At 46.0% G+C, this 16,288-nt stretch overlaps 2 protein-coding genes and 1 long non-coding RNA gene across 5 annotated transcripts in view; 2 read left to right on the top strand and 1 right to left on the bottom strand.

The window, feature by feature from the left end:
* Positions 1-8,726, top strand: part of LOC112240635 (golgin-45) — a 9,127-nt gene extending 401 nt beyond the window's left edge. The window contains 7 exon segments of the mRNA XM_042313527.1: positions 146-305; positions 454-980; positions 6,415-6,448; positions 6,451-6,480; positions 6,814-6,832; positions 7,506-7,752; positions 7,856-8,726. Of these exon segments, the coding sequence (XP_042169461.1) occupies positions 278-305; positions 454-980; positions 6,415-6,448; positions 6,451-6,480; positions 6,814-6,832; positions 7,506-7,752; positions 7,856-8,050 (1,080 nt within the window). The 5' untranslated portion in view covers positions 146-277 and the 3' untranslated portion in view covers positions 8,051-8,726.
* Positions 8,727-8,868: 142 nt separating this feature from the next.
* Positions 8,869-12,828, top strand: LOC121843735. Of its 2 annotated transcripts, none has more exons than XR_006081717.1 (2): positions 8,869-10,675; positions 11,118-12,828. It is a non-coding gene; the product is annotated as an uncharacterized LOC121843735 (long non-coding RNA). The 2 variants fall into 2 exon arrangements; XR_006081716.1 differs by having other exon boundaries at positions 11,053-12,828.
* An 874-nt stretch (positions 12,829-13,702) lies between these two features.
* trmt10c (tRNA methyltransferase 10C, mitochondrial RNase P subunit) lies at positions 13,703-16,288 on the bottom strand. Of its 2 annotated transcripts, XM_042313529.1 has the most exons (2): positions 14,504-16,288; positions 13,703-14,467 (listed from the first exon to the last, which is right to left on the bottom strand). In XM_042313529.1, exons 1-2 carry the CDS (start codon positions 15,970-15,972, stop codon positions 14,092-14,094), a joined length of 1,845 nt encoding a protein of 614 aa, XP_042169463.1. In that variant the 5' UTR covers positions 15,973-16,288; the 3' UTR covers positions 13,703-14,091. The 2 variants fall into 2 exon arrangements, with proteins under 2 accessions (XP_042169463.1, XP_042169462.1); XM_042313528.1 differs by having other exon boundaries at positions 13,703-16,288.

The following is a 16,288-nucleotide window of genomic DNA, read 5'->3' as shown; positions in this document are numbered from 1 at the left end:
TTTGACTCTTCATTTTACCAATTCAAAACATATTAAAAAATAAATAATTGAAGGCAGAAAAAAGTCCATTAGCTAGTTACAGGAGCTGTGCGAGATTCTCTCGCTACTTTCTTATTTTATTTGATTCATTTAACATGTCTAACAGGGTGGTAAAACTCAGAATCAACATTTGTCTGTCTGTCTTCGGGAGAGAGATCTAACTGCCATCCTGGAAGTCATCCACCGCCCTGTCCCTCTGGCATTCGACTGGACTGTTGTGAAGACTTCCTCTACCATCATGTCTACCGCTGCAGTAGCAGACAGAGGTAAGCCGTTATCACCCTCTATCATTCCACTGTTGTTTACATCCTCCCCCTGCATCCTCTCAGCCAATCACACACAGCGATGTTGAGACCTGATAACTCCTCCAGCCAATACATTGAGAGAGAGCTAACATTCCAGAATGTTTGCCAGGTTCCGTCCGTCCAGTCAGGGGCCCCGGCGACGGCATGGAGACAGACAAGCCCCCAGTCGCTAAGGAGATCGGTGCCGTGGATACGCCTCTGTCTTCGGTGCCACTACTTAAGGTAGCTAGTCCCAAACAAAGCCCCAAGAAGACGCACCCTGCCCCCGCCAGCCTCCAACACAGCCCCCACTCCACACCCCAGCAGAGCCCCAGAGCCAGTCCCAGAGCCACCCCGTCTGCCCCCCAGCCCCCCGGGGTGCTCCACCTGGGGAAGGTTCCCCGGGAGGCCTGCATGGTGGTGGAGGCGGTGAGGATCGTTGTTCCCCGTGCCGCCATCAGCCGGAGTGGGGGTCATGTGGGTCCGGCTGAGGAGAAAGGAGAGGCCTGGGCTGGGCAGCAGATAGAGGAGCGGCCCCCCTCTCCCTCCCCTCCTCTGGAGGACCTGAGAGGAGCCATGGAGAAGCTGCAGAACTCAGAGAGAAGACTGCTGCAGGACAAGGAGGGGCTCCTCAACCAGCTCCACGTGCAGACTGAGGTGGGTAAATGAGTTAACGTAAAGGCTCAGTGCCATCAAAAACATCATATTACTGTGTTTTATATATAAGTCCCTTTTAGTGTAAGAGCTGTTGGAAAAGACTTCCTGAAATTCAGCCTGTTTTGGTGGGGTTGAGGTTTGGCCAGCCTGGTGACAGACTAATAATTTAATAGACCAATAAGAAAGAGTTCCAAACCTCTCTGCCAATAACAGCTAGTTTTCAGTTTTCCCTTCACCACTCAGGCCACTCCCAGACAGTCCAAACTAAATTCTTGCTTGAGAAATTATTCTTAGCTAAGAAGCTATTTCTGTTTCTTTTTATAAAACCATTTTTAATTGAAGACGATCACGGTGAGGACCTTAATTGTTCCCCAGAAATAATTTGATATTGAGAGATTTTTTTGAAAACAGCTGCATTTGGGCCTTTAACACTATGAAACACATTATTTGGAATTGTTCAGTGACTGTAGGAGTTAATCTGGATCCTGAGTTTTGTTCAGTGACTGTAGGAGTTAATCTGGATCCTGAGTTTTGTTCAGTGACTGTAGGAGTTCATCTGGATCCTGAGTTTTGTTCAGTGACTGTAGGAGTTAATCTGGATCCTGAGTTTTGTTCAGTGACTGTAGGAGTTCATCTAGATCCTGAGTTTTGTTCAGTGACTGTAGGAGTTCATCTGGATCCTGAGTTTTGTTCAGTGACTGTAGGAGTTCATCTGGATCCTGAGTTTTGTTCAGTGACTGTAGGAGTTCATCTGGATCCTGAGTTTTGTTCAGTGACTGTAGGAGTTCATCTGGATCCTGAGTTTTGTTCAGTGACTGTAGGAGTTCATCTGGATCCTGAGTTTTGTTCAGTGACTGTAGGAGTTCATCTGGATCCTGAGTTTTGTTCAGTGACTGTAGGAGTTCATCTGGATCCTGAGTTTTGTTCAGTGACTGTAGGAGTTCATCTGGATCCTGAGTTTTGTTCAGTGACTGTAGGAGTTCATCTGGATCCTGAGTTTTGTTCAGTGACTGTAGGAGTTCATCTGGATCCTGAGTTTTGTTCAGTGACTGTAGGAGTTCATCTGGATCCTGAGTTTTGTTCAGTGACTGTAGGAGTTCATCTGGATCCTGAGTTTTGTTCAGTGACTGTAGGAGTTCATCTGGATCCTGAGTTTTGTTCAGTGACTGTAGGAGTTCATCTGGATCCTGAGTTTTGTTCAGTGACTGTAGGAGTTAATCTGGATCCTGAGTTTTGTTCAGTGACTGTAGGAGTTAATCTGGATCCTGAGTTTTGTTCAGTGACTGTAGGAGTTCATCTGGATCCTGAGTTTTGTTCAGTGACTGTAGGAGTTAATCTGGATCCTGAGTTTTGTTCAGTGACTGTAGGAGTTAATCTGGATCCTGAGTTTTGTTCAGTGACTGTAGGAGTTAATCTGGATCCTGAGTTTTGTTCAGTGACTGTAGGAGTTCATCTGGATCCTGAGTTTTGTTCAGTGACTGTAGGAGTTCATCTGGATCCTGAGTTTTGTTCAGTGACTGTAGGAGTTCATCTGGATCCTGAGTTTTGTTCAGTGACTGTAGGAGTTCATCTGGATCCTGAGTTTTGTTCAGTGACTGTAGGAGTTCATCTGGATCCTGAGTTTTGTTCAGTGACTGTAGGAGTTCATCTGGATCCTGAGTTTTGTTCAGTGACTGTAGGAGTTCATCTGGATCCTGAGTTTTGTTCAGTGACTGTAGGAGTTCATCTGGATCCTGAGTTTTGTTCAGTGACTGTAGGAGTTCATCTGGATCCTGAGTTTTGTTCAGTGACTGTAGGAGTTCATCTGGATCCTGAGTTTTGTTCAGTGACTGTAGGAGTTCATCTGGATCCTGAGTTTTGTTCAGTGACTGTAGGAGTTCATCTGGATCCTGAGTTTTGTTCAGTGACTGTAGGAGTTCATCTGGATCCTGAGTTTTGTTCAGTGACTGTAGGAGTTCATCTGGATCCTGAGTTTTGTTCAGTGACTGTAGGAGTTCATCTGGATCCTGAGTTTTGTTCAGTGACTGTAGGAGTTCATCTGGATCCTGAGTTTTGTTCAGTGACTGTAGGAGTTCATCTGGATCCTGAGTTTTGTTCAGTGACTGTAGGAGTTCATCTGGATCCTGAGTTTTGTTCAGTGACTGTAGGAGTTCATCTGGATCCTGAGTTTTGTTCAGTGACTGTAGGAGTTCATCTGGATCCTGAGTTTTGTTCAGTGACTGTAGGAGTTCATCTGGATCCTGAGTTTTGTTCAGTGACTGTAGGAGTTCATCTGGATCCTGAGTTTTGTTCAGTGACTGTAGGAGTTCATCTGGATCCTGAGTTTTGTTCAGTGACTGTAGGAGTTCATCTGGATCCTGAGTTTTGTTCAGTGACTGTAGGAGTTCATCTGGATCCTGAGTTTTGTTCAGTGACTGTAGGAGTTCATCTGGATCCTGAGTTTTGTTCAGTGACTGTTCTGGATCCTGAGTTTTGTTCAGTGACTGTAGGAGTTCATCTGGATCCTGAGTTTTGTTCAGTGACTGTAGGAGTTCATCTGGATCCTGAGTTTTGTTCAGTGACTGTAGGAGTTCATCTGGATCCTGAGTTTTGTTCAGTGACTGTAGGAGTTCATCTGGATCCTGAGTTTTGTTCAGTGACTGTAGGAGTTCATCTGGATCCTGAGTTTTGTTCAGTGACTGTAGGAGTTCATCTGGATCCTGAGTTTTGTTCAGTGACTGTAGGAGTTCATCTGGATCCTGAGTTTTGTTCAGTGACTGTAGGAGTTCATCTGGATCCTGAGTTTTGTTCAGTGACTGACTAGGAGTTCATCTGGATCCTGAGTTTTGTTCAGTGACTGTAGGAGTTCATCTGGATCCTGAGTTTTGTTCAGTGACTGTAGGAGTTCATCTGGATCCTGAGTTTTGTTCAGTGACTGTAGGAGTTCATCTGGATCCTGAGTTTTGTTCAGTGACTGTAGGAGTTCATCTGGATCCTGAGTTTTGTTCAGTGACTGTGGAGTTCATCTGGATCCTGAGTTTTGTTCAGTGACTGTAGGAGTTCATCTGGATCCTGAGTTTTGTTCAGTGACTGTAGGAGTTCATCTGGATCCTGAGTTTTGTTCAGTGACTGTAGGAGTGACTGAGTTTTGTTCAGTGAGGAGTTCATCTGGATCCTGAGTTTTGTTCAGTGACTGTAGGAGTTCATCTGGATCCTGAGTTTTGTTCAGTGACTGTAGGAGTTCATCTGGATCCTGAGTTTTGTTCAGTGACTGTAGGAGTTCATCTGGATCCTGAGTTTTGTTCAGTGACTGTAGGAGTTCATCTGGATCCTGAGTTTTGTTCAGTGACTGTAGGAGTTCATCTGAGTTTTGTTCATCTGGATCCTGAGTTTTGTTCAGTGACTGTAGGAGTTCATCTGGATCCTGAGTTTTGTTCAGTGACTGTAGGAGTTCATCTGGATCCTGAGTTTTGTTCAGTGACTGTAGGAGTTCATCTGGATCCTGAGTTTTGTTCAGTGACTGTAGGAGTTCATCTGGATCCTGAGTTTTGTTCAGTGACTGTAGGAGTTCATCTGGATCCTGAGTTTTGTTCAGTGACTGTAGGAGTTCATCTGGATCCTGAGTTTTGTTCAGTGACTGTAGGAGTTCATCTGGATCCTGAGTTTTGTTTTGTTCAGTGTTCTGACTGTAGGAGTTCATCTGGATCCTGAGTTTTGTTCAGTGACTGTAGGAGTTCATCTGGATCCTGAGTTTTGTTCAGTGACTGTAGGAGTTCATCTGGATCCTGAGTTTTGTTCAGTGACTGTAGGAGTTCATCTGGATCCTGAGTTTTGTTCAGTGACTGTAGGAGTTCATCTGGATCCTGAGTTTTGTTCAGTGACTGTAGGAGTTCATCTGGATCCTGAGTTTTGTTCAGTGACTGTAGGAGTTCATCTGGATCCTGAGTTTTGTTCAGTGACTGTAGGAGTTCATCTGGATCCTGAGTTTTGTTCAGTGACTGTAGGAGTTAATCTGGATCCTGAGTTTTGTTCAGTGACTGTAGGAGTTCATCTGGATCCTGAGTTTTGTTCAGTGACTGTAGGAGTTCATCTGGATCCTGAGTTTTGTTCAGTGACTGTAGGAGTTCATCTGGATCCTGAGTTTTGTTCAGTGACTGTAGGAGTTCATCTGGATCCTGAGTTTTGTTCAGTGACTGTAGGAGTTCATCTGGATCCTGAGTTTTGTTTCTGTAGGAGTTCAGGATGAGTTTTGTTCAGTGACTGTAGGAGTTCATCTGGATCTGAGTTTTGTTCAGTGACAGGAGTTCTGGATCCTGAGTTTTGTTCAGTGACTGTAGGAGTTCACTGGAGAGTTTTGTTCATGACTGGGAGTTCATCTGGATCCTGAGTTTTGTTCAGTGACTGTAGGAGTTCATCTGGATCCTGAGTTTTGTTCAGTGACTGTAGGAGTTCATCTGGATCCTGAGTTTTGTTCAGTGACTGTAGGAGTTCATCTGGATCCTGAGTTTTGTTCAGTGACTGTAGGAGTTCATCTGGATCCTGAGTTTTGTTCAGTGACTGTAGGAGTTCATCTGGATCCTGAGTTTTGTTCAGTGACTGTAGGAGTTCATCTGGATCCTGAGTTTTGTTCAGTGACTGTAGGAGTTCATCTGGATCCTGAGTTTTGTTCAGTGACTGTAGGAGTTCATCTGGATCCTGAGTTTTGTTCAGTGACTGTAGGAGTTCATCTGGATCCTGAGTTTTGTTCAGTGACTGTAGGAGTTCATCTGGATCCTGAGTTTTGTTCAGTGACTGTAGGAGTTCATCTGGATCCTGAGTTTTGTTCAGTGACTGTAGGAGTTCATCTGGATCCTGAGTTTTGTTCAGTGACTGTAGGAGTTCATCTGGATCCTGAGTTTTGTTCAGTGACTGTAGGAGTTCATCTGGATCCTGAGTTTTGTTCAGTGACTGTAGGAGTTCATCTGGATCCTGAGTTTTGTTCAGTGACTGTAGGAGTTCATCTGGATCCTGAGTTTTGTTCAGTGACTGTAGGTAGTTCATCTGGATCCTGAGTTTTGTTCAGTGACTGTAGGAGTTCATCTGGATCCTGAGTTTTGTTCAGTGACTTTGTAGGACTGTAGGAGTTCATCTGGATCCTGAGTTTTGTTCAGTGACTGTAGGAGTTCATCTGGATCCTGAGTTTTGTTCAGTGACTGTAGGAGTTCATCTGGATCCTGAGTTTTGTTCAACTGTAGGAGTTCATCTGGACACACAGAGTTTTGTTCAGTGACTGTAGGAGTTCATCTGGATCCTGAGTTTTGTTCAGTGACTGTAGAGTTCATCTGGATCCTGAGTTTTCAGCATGATGCTTTATAAGGATAGTACTTGTGTTTTCAACCTGTTGGCACACACAGTGACATGATACACAGTACTCTGGTCCATATTTGAACCGACTCAGCTCTGTATTGTCCTATAGGTGAACAGAGAGTTGAAGAAGCTGCTGGTAGCCTCTGAGGTGATGACCTGCAGTACCATTTTGAGCGTCTGGCCAGAGGAAGAACACAGACATGATCTTACCCAGAACGAGGCTCTGGGTCGCAGCCGGGCCTCCACAGCAGAACAGCTGGAACATGTCTATACAATGATGTCTGGAGGACAAGTTCCGTCAGGTAGGGGTGAGGGGTGACGGAGGGAAGGAGTGTGTGTGTGACACTGACTGTTGTGTGTGTGTGTGTAACCCACAGGTATCTCTTCAAGAGACATGATGCTAACCCACAGGACCCACAGGTGCAGGGTTTCTCTCAGCACAGACAGACATGATGCTAGACCCATCACACACCTGCTGAGACATGATGCGGTAGACATTCTCCCAGAGACATGATGCTAACCCACAGGTACAACACACAGACATGATGCTAACCCACAGGTACACACAGACAGACATGATGCTAACCCACAGGTACAACACACAGATGCATGATGCTAACCCACAGGTACAACACACAGACATGATGCTAACCCACAGGTACAACACACAGACATGATGCTAACCCACAGGTACAACACACAGACATGATGCTAACCCACAGGTACAACACACAGACATGACGCTAACCCACAGGTACAACACACAGACATGATGCTAACCCACAGGTACAACACACAGACATGATGCTAACCCACAGGTACAACACACAGACATGATGCTAACCCACAGGTACAACACACAGACATGATGCTAACCCACAGGTACAACACACAGACATGATGCTAACCCACAGGTACAACACACAGACATGATGCTGATGCTAACCCACAGGTACAACACACAGACATGATGCTAACCCACAGGTACAACACACAGACATGATGCTAACCCACAGGTACAACACACAGACATGATGCTAACCCACAGGTACAACACACAGACATGATGCTAACCCACAGGTACAGTAGGACTTCTATACAACACACTAGTGGTAAAACTCACATAGGAACATAAAGTAACTGAGATACCCACCACAGTACCAGCCATACAGATGATGTGTTTGTGTGTCTCTCTCCCAGGTCTCTGGAGCAGCTGCTGGTCTCTCTCCAGTGGGGTCGACAGCAGACCTACTACCCCAGTGGCCAGCCACTCAGCACGGGAGAACTAGCCCTAGCCAATCACAAGCTGGCGGACGCCATCAACTCCCGCCTGCTGGGGAAGGTTGGGCCAGTAGGGAGCAGCAGTGGAGCTGGGCTGGGGAAAGGAAGACAGTCCTCAGAGCTCCCTAACACCTCACACACGCCGGCTGAGAAGATGGCTGAGAAGGTAGGAAGTGGAGTGGGACTCCCCAGCAGGACTCTCACACTGGCCTCTATCCAGAAACAACCCGCTCACTCTTTCTGTCTTTCTCTCCTTCTTCCCTTCTCAGGTGTTGAAGATCCTGGACCCGATTTCCTGTTCAGACAACGAGGAAGAGCCCTCCCCCCTCTCTATCTCTGACTCCTCCCCCTCGGCCTTCCTGACCAATAAGAAGAGCATCGGTCGGTTCCACCCTTACACTCGCTATGAGAACATCACCTTCAACTGCTGCGAGCGCTGCAGCGGAGACATCCTGGTACTCTAGGGGTCAGAGGGCAGGGGTCGTGACCTTTAACCTGGACAGGTCAACGCAGGCCGCTGTGAGGAACACCAGTCGGCTCTCCCTCCGTCGAACTGTCTGGTTTCACAGCGGCCTCAGAGCGCTGATTTTAATTGGCTGATCTCTCAGTCCATCACCGTCTCATAACTCTTAGAACCTCCCACGACATTGTGGGCTTCAGAACGTGAGCAGAGCAAGTGATTTAAACAAGGAAGTGAGTTCGGAGAATCTGAAAGTATTCCATCTTAGAATCAATTGGGCTTCCCAAAAATAATATGGTCAAAGTCATTCCACGGACGGCCGAGTGTCTGTGGGTTTCTGGTCCTTCCTTGTACTTGACTGGTGAATTGAGTTTACTGATTAGTAAGCAACTACCTTCACCTGGTTGTCTAGGTTACTAATTAGTAAGGAACTCTCCTCACCTGGTTGTCTAGGTTACTGATTAGTAAGCAACTCCCTTCACCTGGTTGTCTAGGTAACTAATTAGTAAGGAACTCCCCTCACCTGGTTGTCTAGGTTACTAATTAGTAAGCAACTACCTTCACCTGGTTGTCTGGGTAACTAATTAGTAAGGAACTCCCCTCACCTGGTTGTCTAGGTTACTAATTAGTAAGGAACTGCCCTCACCTGGTTGTCTAGGCTACTAATTAGTAAGGAACTGCCCTCACCTGGTTGTCTAGGCTACTAATTAGTAAGGAACTGCCCTCACCTGGTTGTCTAGGCTACTAATTAGTAAGGAACTGCCCTCACCTGGTTGTCTAGGCTACTAATTAGTAAGGAACTGCCCTCACCTGGTTGTCTAGGCTACTAATTAGTAAGGAACTCCCCTCACCTGGTTGTCTAGGCTACTAATTAGTAAAGAACTGCCCTCACCTGGTTGTCAAGGCTACTAATTAGTAAGGAACTGCCCTCACCTGGTTGTCTAACTCTTTGAGAGGAAACACCAGACCTGACATTAGACAGTCATTCATAAGGGAGGGAGGGAGAAACATTTTAAGACTGTTGGGACTAGCTTTTAGCTAGTGAGTCATGACGTCATGATACCCTCAGTGTTAGAGACAGCATCTATTGAGAGAACCCTGCTGAAAACTAGTGAGTCATGACACCCTCAGTGTTAGAGACAGCATCTATTGAGAGAACCCTGCTGAAGACTAGTGAGTCATGACACCCTCAGTGTTAGAGACAGCATCTATTGAGAGAACCCTGCTGAAGACTAGTGAGTCATGACACCCTCAGTGTTAGAGACAGCATCTATTGAGAGAACCCTGCTGAAGACTAGTGAGTCATGACATCATGTTTCCCTCAGTGTTAGACAGCATCTATTGAGAGAACCCTGCTGAAGACTAGTGAGTCATGACGTCATGATGCCCTCAGTGTTAGAGACAGCATCTATTGAGAGAACCCTGCTGAAGACTAGTGAGTCATGACATCATGATGCCCTCAGTGTTAGACAACATCTATTGAGAGAACCCTGCTGAAGACTAGTGAGTCATGACGTCATGATGCCCTCAGTGTTAGAGACAGCATCTATTGAGAGAACCCTGCTGAAGACTAGTGAGTCATGACATCATGATGCCCTCAGTGTTAGAGACAGCATCTATTGAGAGAACCCTGCCGAAGACTAGTGAGTCATGACATCATGATGCCCTCAGTGTTAGACAGCATCTATTGAGAGAACCCTGCTGAAGACTAGTGAGTCATGACGTCATGATGCCCTCAGTGTTAGAGACAGCATCTATTGAGAGAACCCTGCTGAAGACTAGTGAGTCATGACATCATGATGCCCTCAGTGTTAGAGACAGCATCTATTGAGAGAACCCTGCTGAAGACTAGTGAGTCATGACATCATGATGCCCTCAGTGTTAGAGACAGCATCTATTGAGAGAACCCTGCTGAAGACTAGTGAGTCATGACGTCATGATGCCCTCAGTGTTAGAGACAGCATCTATTGAGAGAACCCTGCTGAAGACTAGTGAGTCATGACATCATGATGCCCTCAGTGTTAGAGACAGCATCTATTGAGAGAACCCTGCTGAAGACTAGTGAGTCATGACATCATGATGCCCTCAGTGTTCGAGACAGCATCTATTGAGAGAACCCTGCTGAAGACTTGAACTCAGGCTAAGATGCTATTTATCAAACGAAATGTCGTGTATATAGAAATGCATTCCTCAATGGTGTTATTATTGTTAAAGCTTTATTTAACTTGGCAAGTCAGTTAAGAACAAATTCTTATTTACAAAGACGGCCTACAGGGGCAGAACGACTGATTTTAACCTTGTTCAGCTCGGGGATTCGATCCATCAACTTGCCCATCTCTCTAACCACTAGGCTACCTGCCTCCCAAGCAGTATGGTTGATTCACTATCAGGTTTTCATTCTGAGTGTTAAATTTATTGAATTGATCTGATGAGTATTGTAGATGTGTGGAAACAGGAGAGGCAGGGCTGTGGTCAGAGGATGTTGCTGACAGACAGAAGGTTGTAGATGTGGGGAAACAGGAGAGGCAGGGCTGTGGTCAGAGGATGTTGCTGACAGACAGAAGGTTGTAGATGTGGGGAAACAGGAGAGGCAGGGCTGTGGTCAGAGGATGTTGCTGACAGACAGAAGGTTTTGTGGGAAACAGAGAGGCAGGGCTGTGGTCAGGGATGTTGCTGACAGACAGAAGGTTTTAGATGTGTGGAAACAGGAGAGGCAGGGCTGTGGTCAGGGATGTTGCTGACAGACAGAAGGTTGATGTGGGAAACAGGAGAGGCAGGGCTGTGGTCAAATGTTGCTGACAGGAGAAGGTTTTAGATGTGTGGAAACAGGGCTGTGGTCAGAGGATGTTGCTGACAGACAGAAGGTTTTAGATGTGTGGAAACAGGAGAGGCAGGGCTGGGTCAAACAGGAGAGGCAGGGCTGTGGTCCGAGGATGTTGCTGACAGAGGATGTGTGGAAACAGGAGAGGCAGGGCTGTGGTCAGGGATGTTGCTGACAGACAGAAGGTTGTAGATGTGTGGAAACAGGAGAGGCAGGGCTGTGGTCAGAGGATGTTGCTGACAGACAGAAGGTTTTAGATGTGGGGAAACAGGAGAGGCAGGGCTGTGGTCAGAGGATGTTGCTGACAGGCAGAAGGTTGTAGATGTGGGGAAACAGGAGAGGCAGGGCTGTGGTCAGAGGATGTTTCTGACAGACAGAAGGTTTTTAGTTGAGAGGTAAAAGGTTCCCTACATATTCAAGGTGTTTCTGTTCTGTTTGAATCTGGATTCTTTGCAGAGGGGAAGTGACCCGAAGATGTTGCTGTATCGTCCGTTTGCACTGGGAGGAGGCAGAAAGGCAGCGTTTCTGCTGTCCAGTGAGATTCGAGCAGAAATCATCTGATACCCAATGATATTAGATCTATATTTGTGTGGAATACTTCAGGAAGGACCCCTGGACTTTGTCCACATTTTGTTGTGTTACAGCCTGAATTTAAAATGGATTAAATTCATTGTGTTTGACACTGTCCAACACACAATATTCCAAAGCATGCATCTTGTTTGCAACAAGGCACTAAAGTAACACTGCAAAAATGTGGCAAAGAAATTAACTTTTTGTCCTGAATACAAAGTGTTACGTTTGGGGCAAATCCAATACAACACATTACTGAGTACCACTCTCCATATTTTCAAGCATAGTGGTGGCTGCATCATGTTATGGGTATGCTTGTAATTGTTAAGGACTGGGGAGTTTTTCAGGATAAAAAAATAAACAGACTGGAGCTAAACACAGGAAGAATTCTAGAGGAAAACCTGGTTCAGTCTGCTTTCCACCAGACACTGGGAGAGGAGTTCACCTTTCATCAGGACAATAAACCTAAAACACAAGGCCAAAATCTACACTGGAGTTGCTTACCAAGAAGACCGTGAATGTTCCTGAGTGGCCGAGTTACTGCTGACCTAAATCTACTTCACAATCTATGTCAAGACCTGAAAATAGTTGAGTAGCAATGATCAACAACCAATTTGACAGAGCTTGAAGAATTTTGAAAAGAATAAATGGGCAAATGTTGCACAATCCAGGTGTGGAAAGCTCTTAAGAGATTTACCCAGAAAGCCTAGCAGCTTTAATCACTGCCAAAGGTGCTTATACAAAGTATTGACCATTAAGGTTTTCACTTTGTCATTATGGGGTATTGTGTGTAGATGGGTGAGAATTATTCACGCTCTGGCAAATTGGTTGTTGATCATTGCTAGACAGCCATTTTTTTTATTATAGGTCTTTCCATAGATGTTCAAGTAGATGTAAGTCTAAACTAAACTATCTAGTCAGGAACATCCACTGTCTTGGTCGCAACTCTAGTGTAGATTTGATCTTGTGTTTAAGGTGTGAATACATGAGATATTTCAGCTCATTTCTTTTTCAACACGTTTGCTAAAATTTCTAAACACATTTTCACTTTGTCATTATGGAGTTTTGTGTGTAGATGGGTGAGATAAAAAAATATATAAATTGAATCCATTTTGATTTCAGGGTCAAAGGTTATGACTACTGTACTTTCTGAAGGCACTGTATCGATGAAGAACCTGAAAACATTTCACTTTTAAGAAAACAAAAGTAAAGTATAAATAAAGTATATTAAGTATAAATAAAGTATATTAAGTATAAATAAAGTATATTAAGTATAAATAAGAATGTTTTTTGGGGGGTTCACGGTTGTTGTTGTTGACCATTTTCACTTTGTAAAGATTTTTCTAAATTCCTTCATGTCAGAGAACAAAATTAAAGATGAGTTAAATCTATTTACTGTTTAGTGAGAATCTGTCCATCATATCGCTTGAATACAGGATGAATGGAAGTTAAACTGGAGTAAATGGTTTTTAACTTAAAACTATAGTTCAGCTAGACAATATAATGACATGAACATTTTGTGGTTAAATATACTGAACAAAAATATATGCAAGCAATTTCAAAGATTTTACTGAGTTACAGTTTATAAGGAAATCAATCAATTGAAATCAATTCATTAGGGCCCTAATCTATGGATTTCACATGACTGGGCAGGGGCTCAGCCATGTGTGGGCTGGGAGGGCATCGGCCCACCCACTGGGGAGCCAGGCCCAACCAATCAGAAAGAGCTTTTCCCCACAAAATTGCTACAGATAGAAACCCCCCCCCCCCTCCCCTCCGCAGGTGATGAAGCCGGATGAGGAGGTCCTGGACTGGCGTGGTTACACCTGGTCTGTGGTTGTGAGGCCGGTTAGACGCATGGAGGGAGCGATGTTGGAGGCAGTTTATGGTAGAGAAATTAACATTAAATTCTCTGGCAACAGCTCTGGTGGACATTCCTGCAGTCAGCATGCCAACTGCACACTCGCCCAGGCCTCTTTAAGATGTGTGGTTTTGTCACACAACACAATACCACAGATGTCTCAAGTCTTGAGGGAGTGTTGCAATTGGCATACTGACTGCAGGAATGTACACCTGGAGCTTTTGCCAAAGTGGTATTTTATAGTCCCCCAGCACAAGGTGCACCTGTGTAACGACCATGCTGTTTAATCAGCTTCTTGATATGCCACACCTGTCAAGTGGATGGATCATCTTGACAAATAAGAAATGCTCACTAACAGGGATGTAAAACAAATGTGAGAGAAATAAGCTTTTTGTACGTGTGGAAAATGTTCTGGATCTTTTATTTCAGCTCATAAAACACTTCACATGTTGCGTTTTTATATATTTTTTCCTCGGTGTACATTGACACGAAGTAACAAATTACGCCAAAGATTCCAAACAATCAACAGTCACTGAGTTGCTTATCCAAATGTTTCTGTTCATGGTCCACCTGAAGCTGTTGCCGAACTGGCCTTTTATAGTCCCCCAGCACAAGGTGCACCTGTGTAACGATCATGCTGTTTTAATCAGCGTCTTGATAGGCCACACCTGTCAAGTGTTCAAGGCATTTAGAAGTGCTTTTCATCAGTTCATCTCTGAATCCATTGACGCAACAGGGTGAAACTGAAGAACATTCAGAGGAGAAATGTCTCAGGATATTTGGCCCAATAAGGCTACTCTTCCTTCCGCAATTTCTTCCCGCTCTTGGCTGTACTGTTCCGATCCTCCATCTTGGTTTTTAGTGATGTCCGTACCCTGGTGGTGGTCTGTGTGTTCTGTCTGTTCTCTGCATCCCCTGCTGCTTCCTTACTGACTGCTACCGTGTCTCTGCTACTGAATACACTGTCCTTATGTCTGCCAGTGGATCCTCTCTCTTTGTCCCCATTCCTGACTGCTACCGTGTCTCTGCTACTGAATACACTGTCCTTATGTCTGCTAGTGGATCCTCTCTCTCTGACCACACCATTCATCTGTTTCTGTCTCCACTCCTCCATACCATCTCTGTCTCCGGTCCTGACTGCTCTGTCACTGTCTCCTCTGTCTCCAGTCCTGACTGCTCTGTCACTGTCTCCTCTGTCTCCAGTCCTGATTTCTTTGTCACTGTCTCCTTCTCTGTCCCCATTCCTAATTGCTCTGTCCCCACTCTTCAATACACTGGCTCTTCTACTAAATGCCCTCTCTCTGTCCCCAGCCCTGAACCCTGTGTCTCCTCTGGTTCTGCCACTAAACCTCCTGTCCTTATCTGAGCCTCTGTCTCTGTCCTGCTGGGGTTTCTCCTGGTAGAATCCATCATGTTTCCTCTTCGGTACGTGCTCCAGCGCCTCCTCCCACCTCCCACTCTCCTTCAGTGTCAGCAAGATGCGTATCATCTGATCCAGGGTCAGGTTCTTGGCCCCCGTCTCCCATTGGAGGAAGTCATCCAGCGGCAGACGGGCCGTATTCAGCTTCAGACGCTTGGCGTTGGCCAAGGAGAGCCCTGATTGGATGGAGCGGTCCACCATGGAGCCCACGATGTAGACCTTAGAGTTGTCGAAGGTACGGAGAACGTTGGGGGAGTCAGCCGTCAGGTAGACCAGGTCGTCCCGGGGGAACAGGTCCACGTGACGTTGCTCTGTGGAGGTGATGAGGAGGCGCTCCCAGGCCTCTGCGCCGTACCGTTTAACCAGCTCCCTGTGGTAACCCCCGTCCGGCTGCAAGTTACAGAAGTGTAGGTGGAAGGGGTCCGGGGCTCGGCGGTTCCACCCCTCCACCTCCATCAGCTGGGACACAGTGTTCTCCACCTCCCGACGCGTCATCTGCTGTTCGTAGGACATATCGAATACCAGCGGCTGGCCGAACACCACGGCCTGGGCCGACCTCCACCCCAGCAGCTTGTCCAGGGAACGACCCCAGAACTGGAGAAGGAAAGTGTTCCTCAGTTCCCCCTCCTCTCCTCTCACACCGCCAGGCCTGATCCTATCGTCCTCCAGAAACCTCTCGCTCCTCTCTGCCTTCTTCTTCTCCTGTTTCTGCTTGTGGTTGTTCTTGTGGCCCTCCTTGATGGCCAGGTATTTCAGGTACTTCTTCTTGGAGGACTTAGTTTGGAACTCAGCCAAGATCCCCAGCTCCTCGTCAGTCATGATCTCTGGCACCAGCTTCCCAGCCTGACGCCACATCACTACCAGCTCTCTGGTGGCCTCCAGTGGGGAGACCTCCTCCTGCCCTGCTACACCTCCTCCTGGTCCTGAAGGAGCAGCACCACCACCTCCCTCCTCACCTCCCTGTTTCTCCTCCTCCACCGCTGGGACCTGAAACCTCATCACAGACTTCCATATGTCCAGGTCCAGTTTCTCTTCAGTCTGATCTTCTTTAGACTGAGGGAGGGGTACATCTTTTCTTAGTGTGGCCCCAGTATAGAGAGGCCGTTTTAGGGGTGCAGAGTGGTGGGGTGGGAGAAGGCAGGTGAGTGGTAGCTGTTTATTTGCGACAGTGGATAACAGCGAGAGACGCCGCCGCAGCTCGTTCAAAAGCGGTGGGGTGAGAAACCTCATCATTTCAATGGTTTGATGATACATGTATATGGAGTCAAGATGTTGACACTCACGTCGTTATATTTAAAGTTCCAGAAGTGTCCATCAGGAGAGGAGGAAATACCGTTCGACGTGCAGACAAGATAGAAAGCGACTGTGTTTATGTTTCATAATCACGAGAAGAAAAAATATATATACAAACTGCAATTAAGGTCCACTCTCAACAAGGACAGAATGGATCATATAATCGTGGTAATATTCCATTGAATGTCTTACATTTGTGTCAGTCTGAATTCAATTTTACATCCGTCCTCATCGAAAAAAATGTCGAAAGGTCACGTTGTAAACGTGTGCAACGCCA

Source organism: Oncorhynchus tshawytscha, unplaced genomic scaffold (assembly GCF_018296145.1).
Source record: "Oncorhynchus tshawytscha isolate Ot180627B unplaced genomic scaffold, Otsh_v2.0 Un_contig_11507_pilon_pilon, whole genome shotgun sequence".
In the NCBI taxonomy this organism is placed as follows: domain Eukaryota; kingdom Metazoa; phylum Chordata; class Actinopteri; order Salmoniformes; family Salmonidae; genus Oncorhynchus; species Oncorhynchus tshawytscha.
The sequence above is the reverse complement of the archived record's forward strand: the minus strand, read 5'-3'. Positions and strand labels throughout refer to the sequence as shown.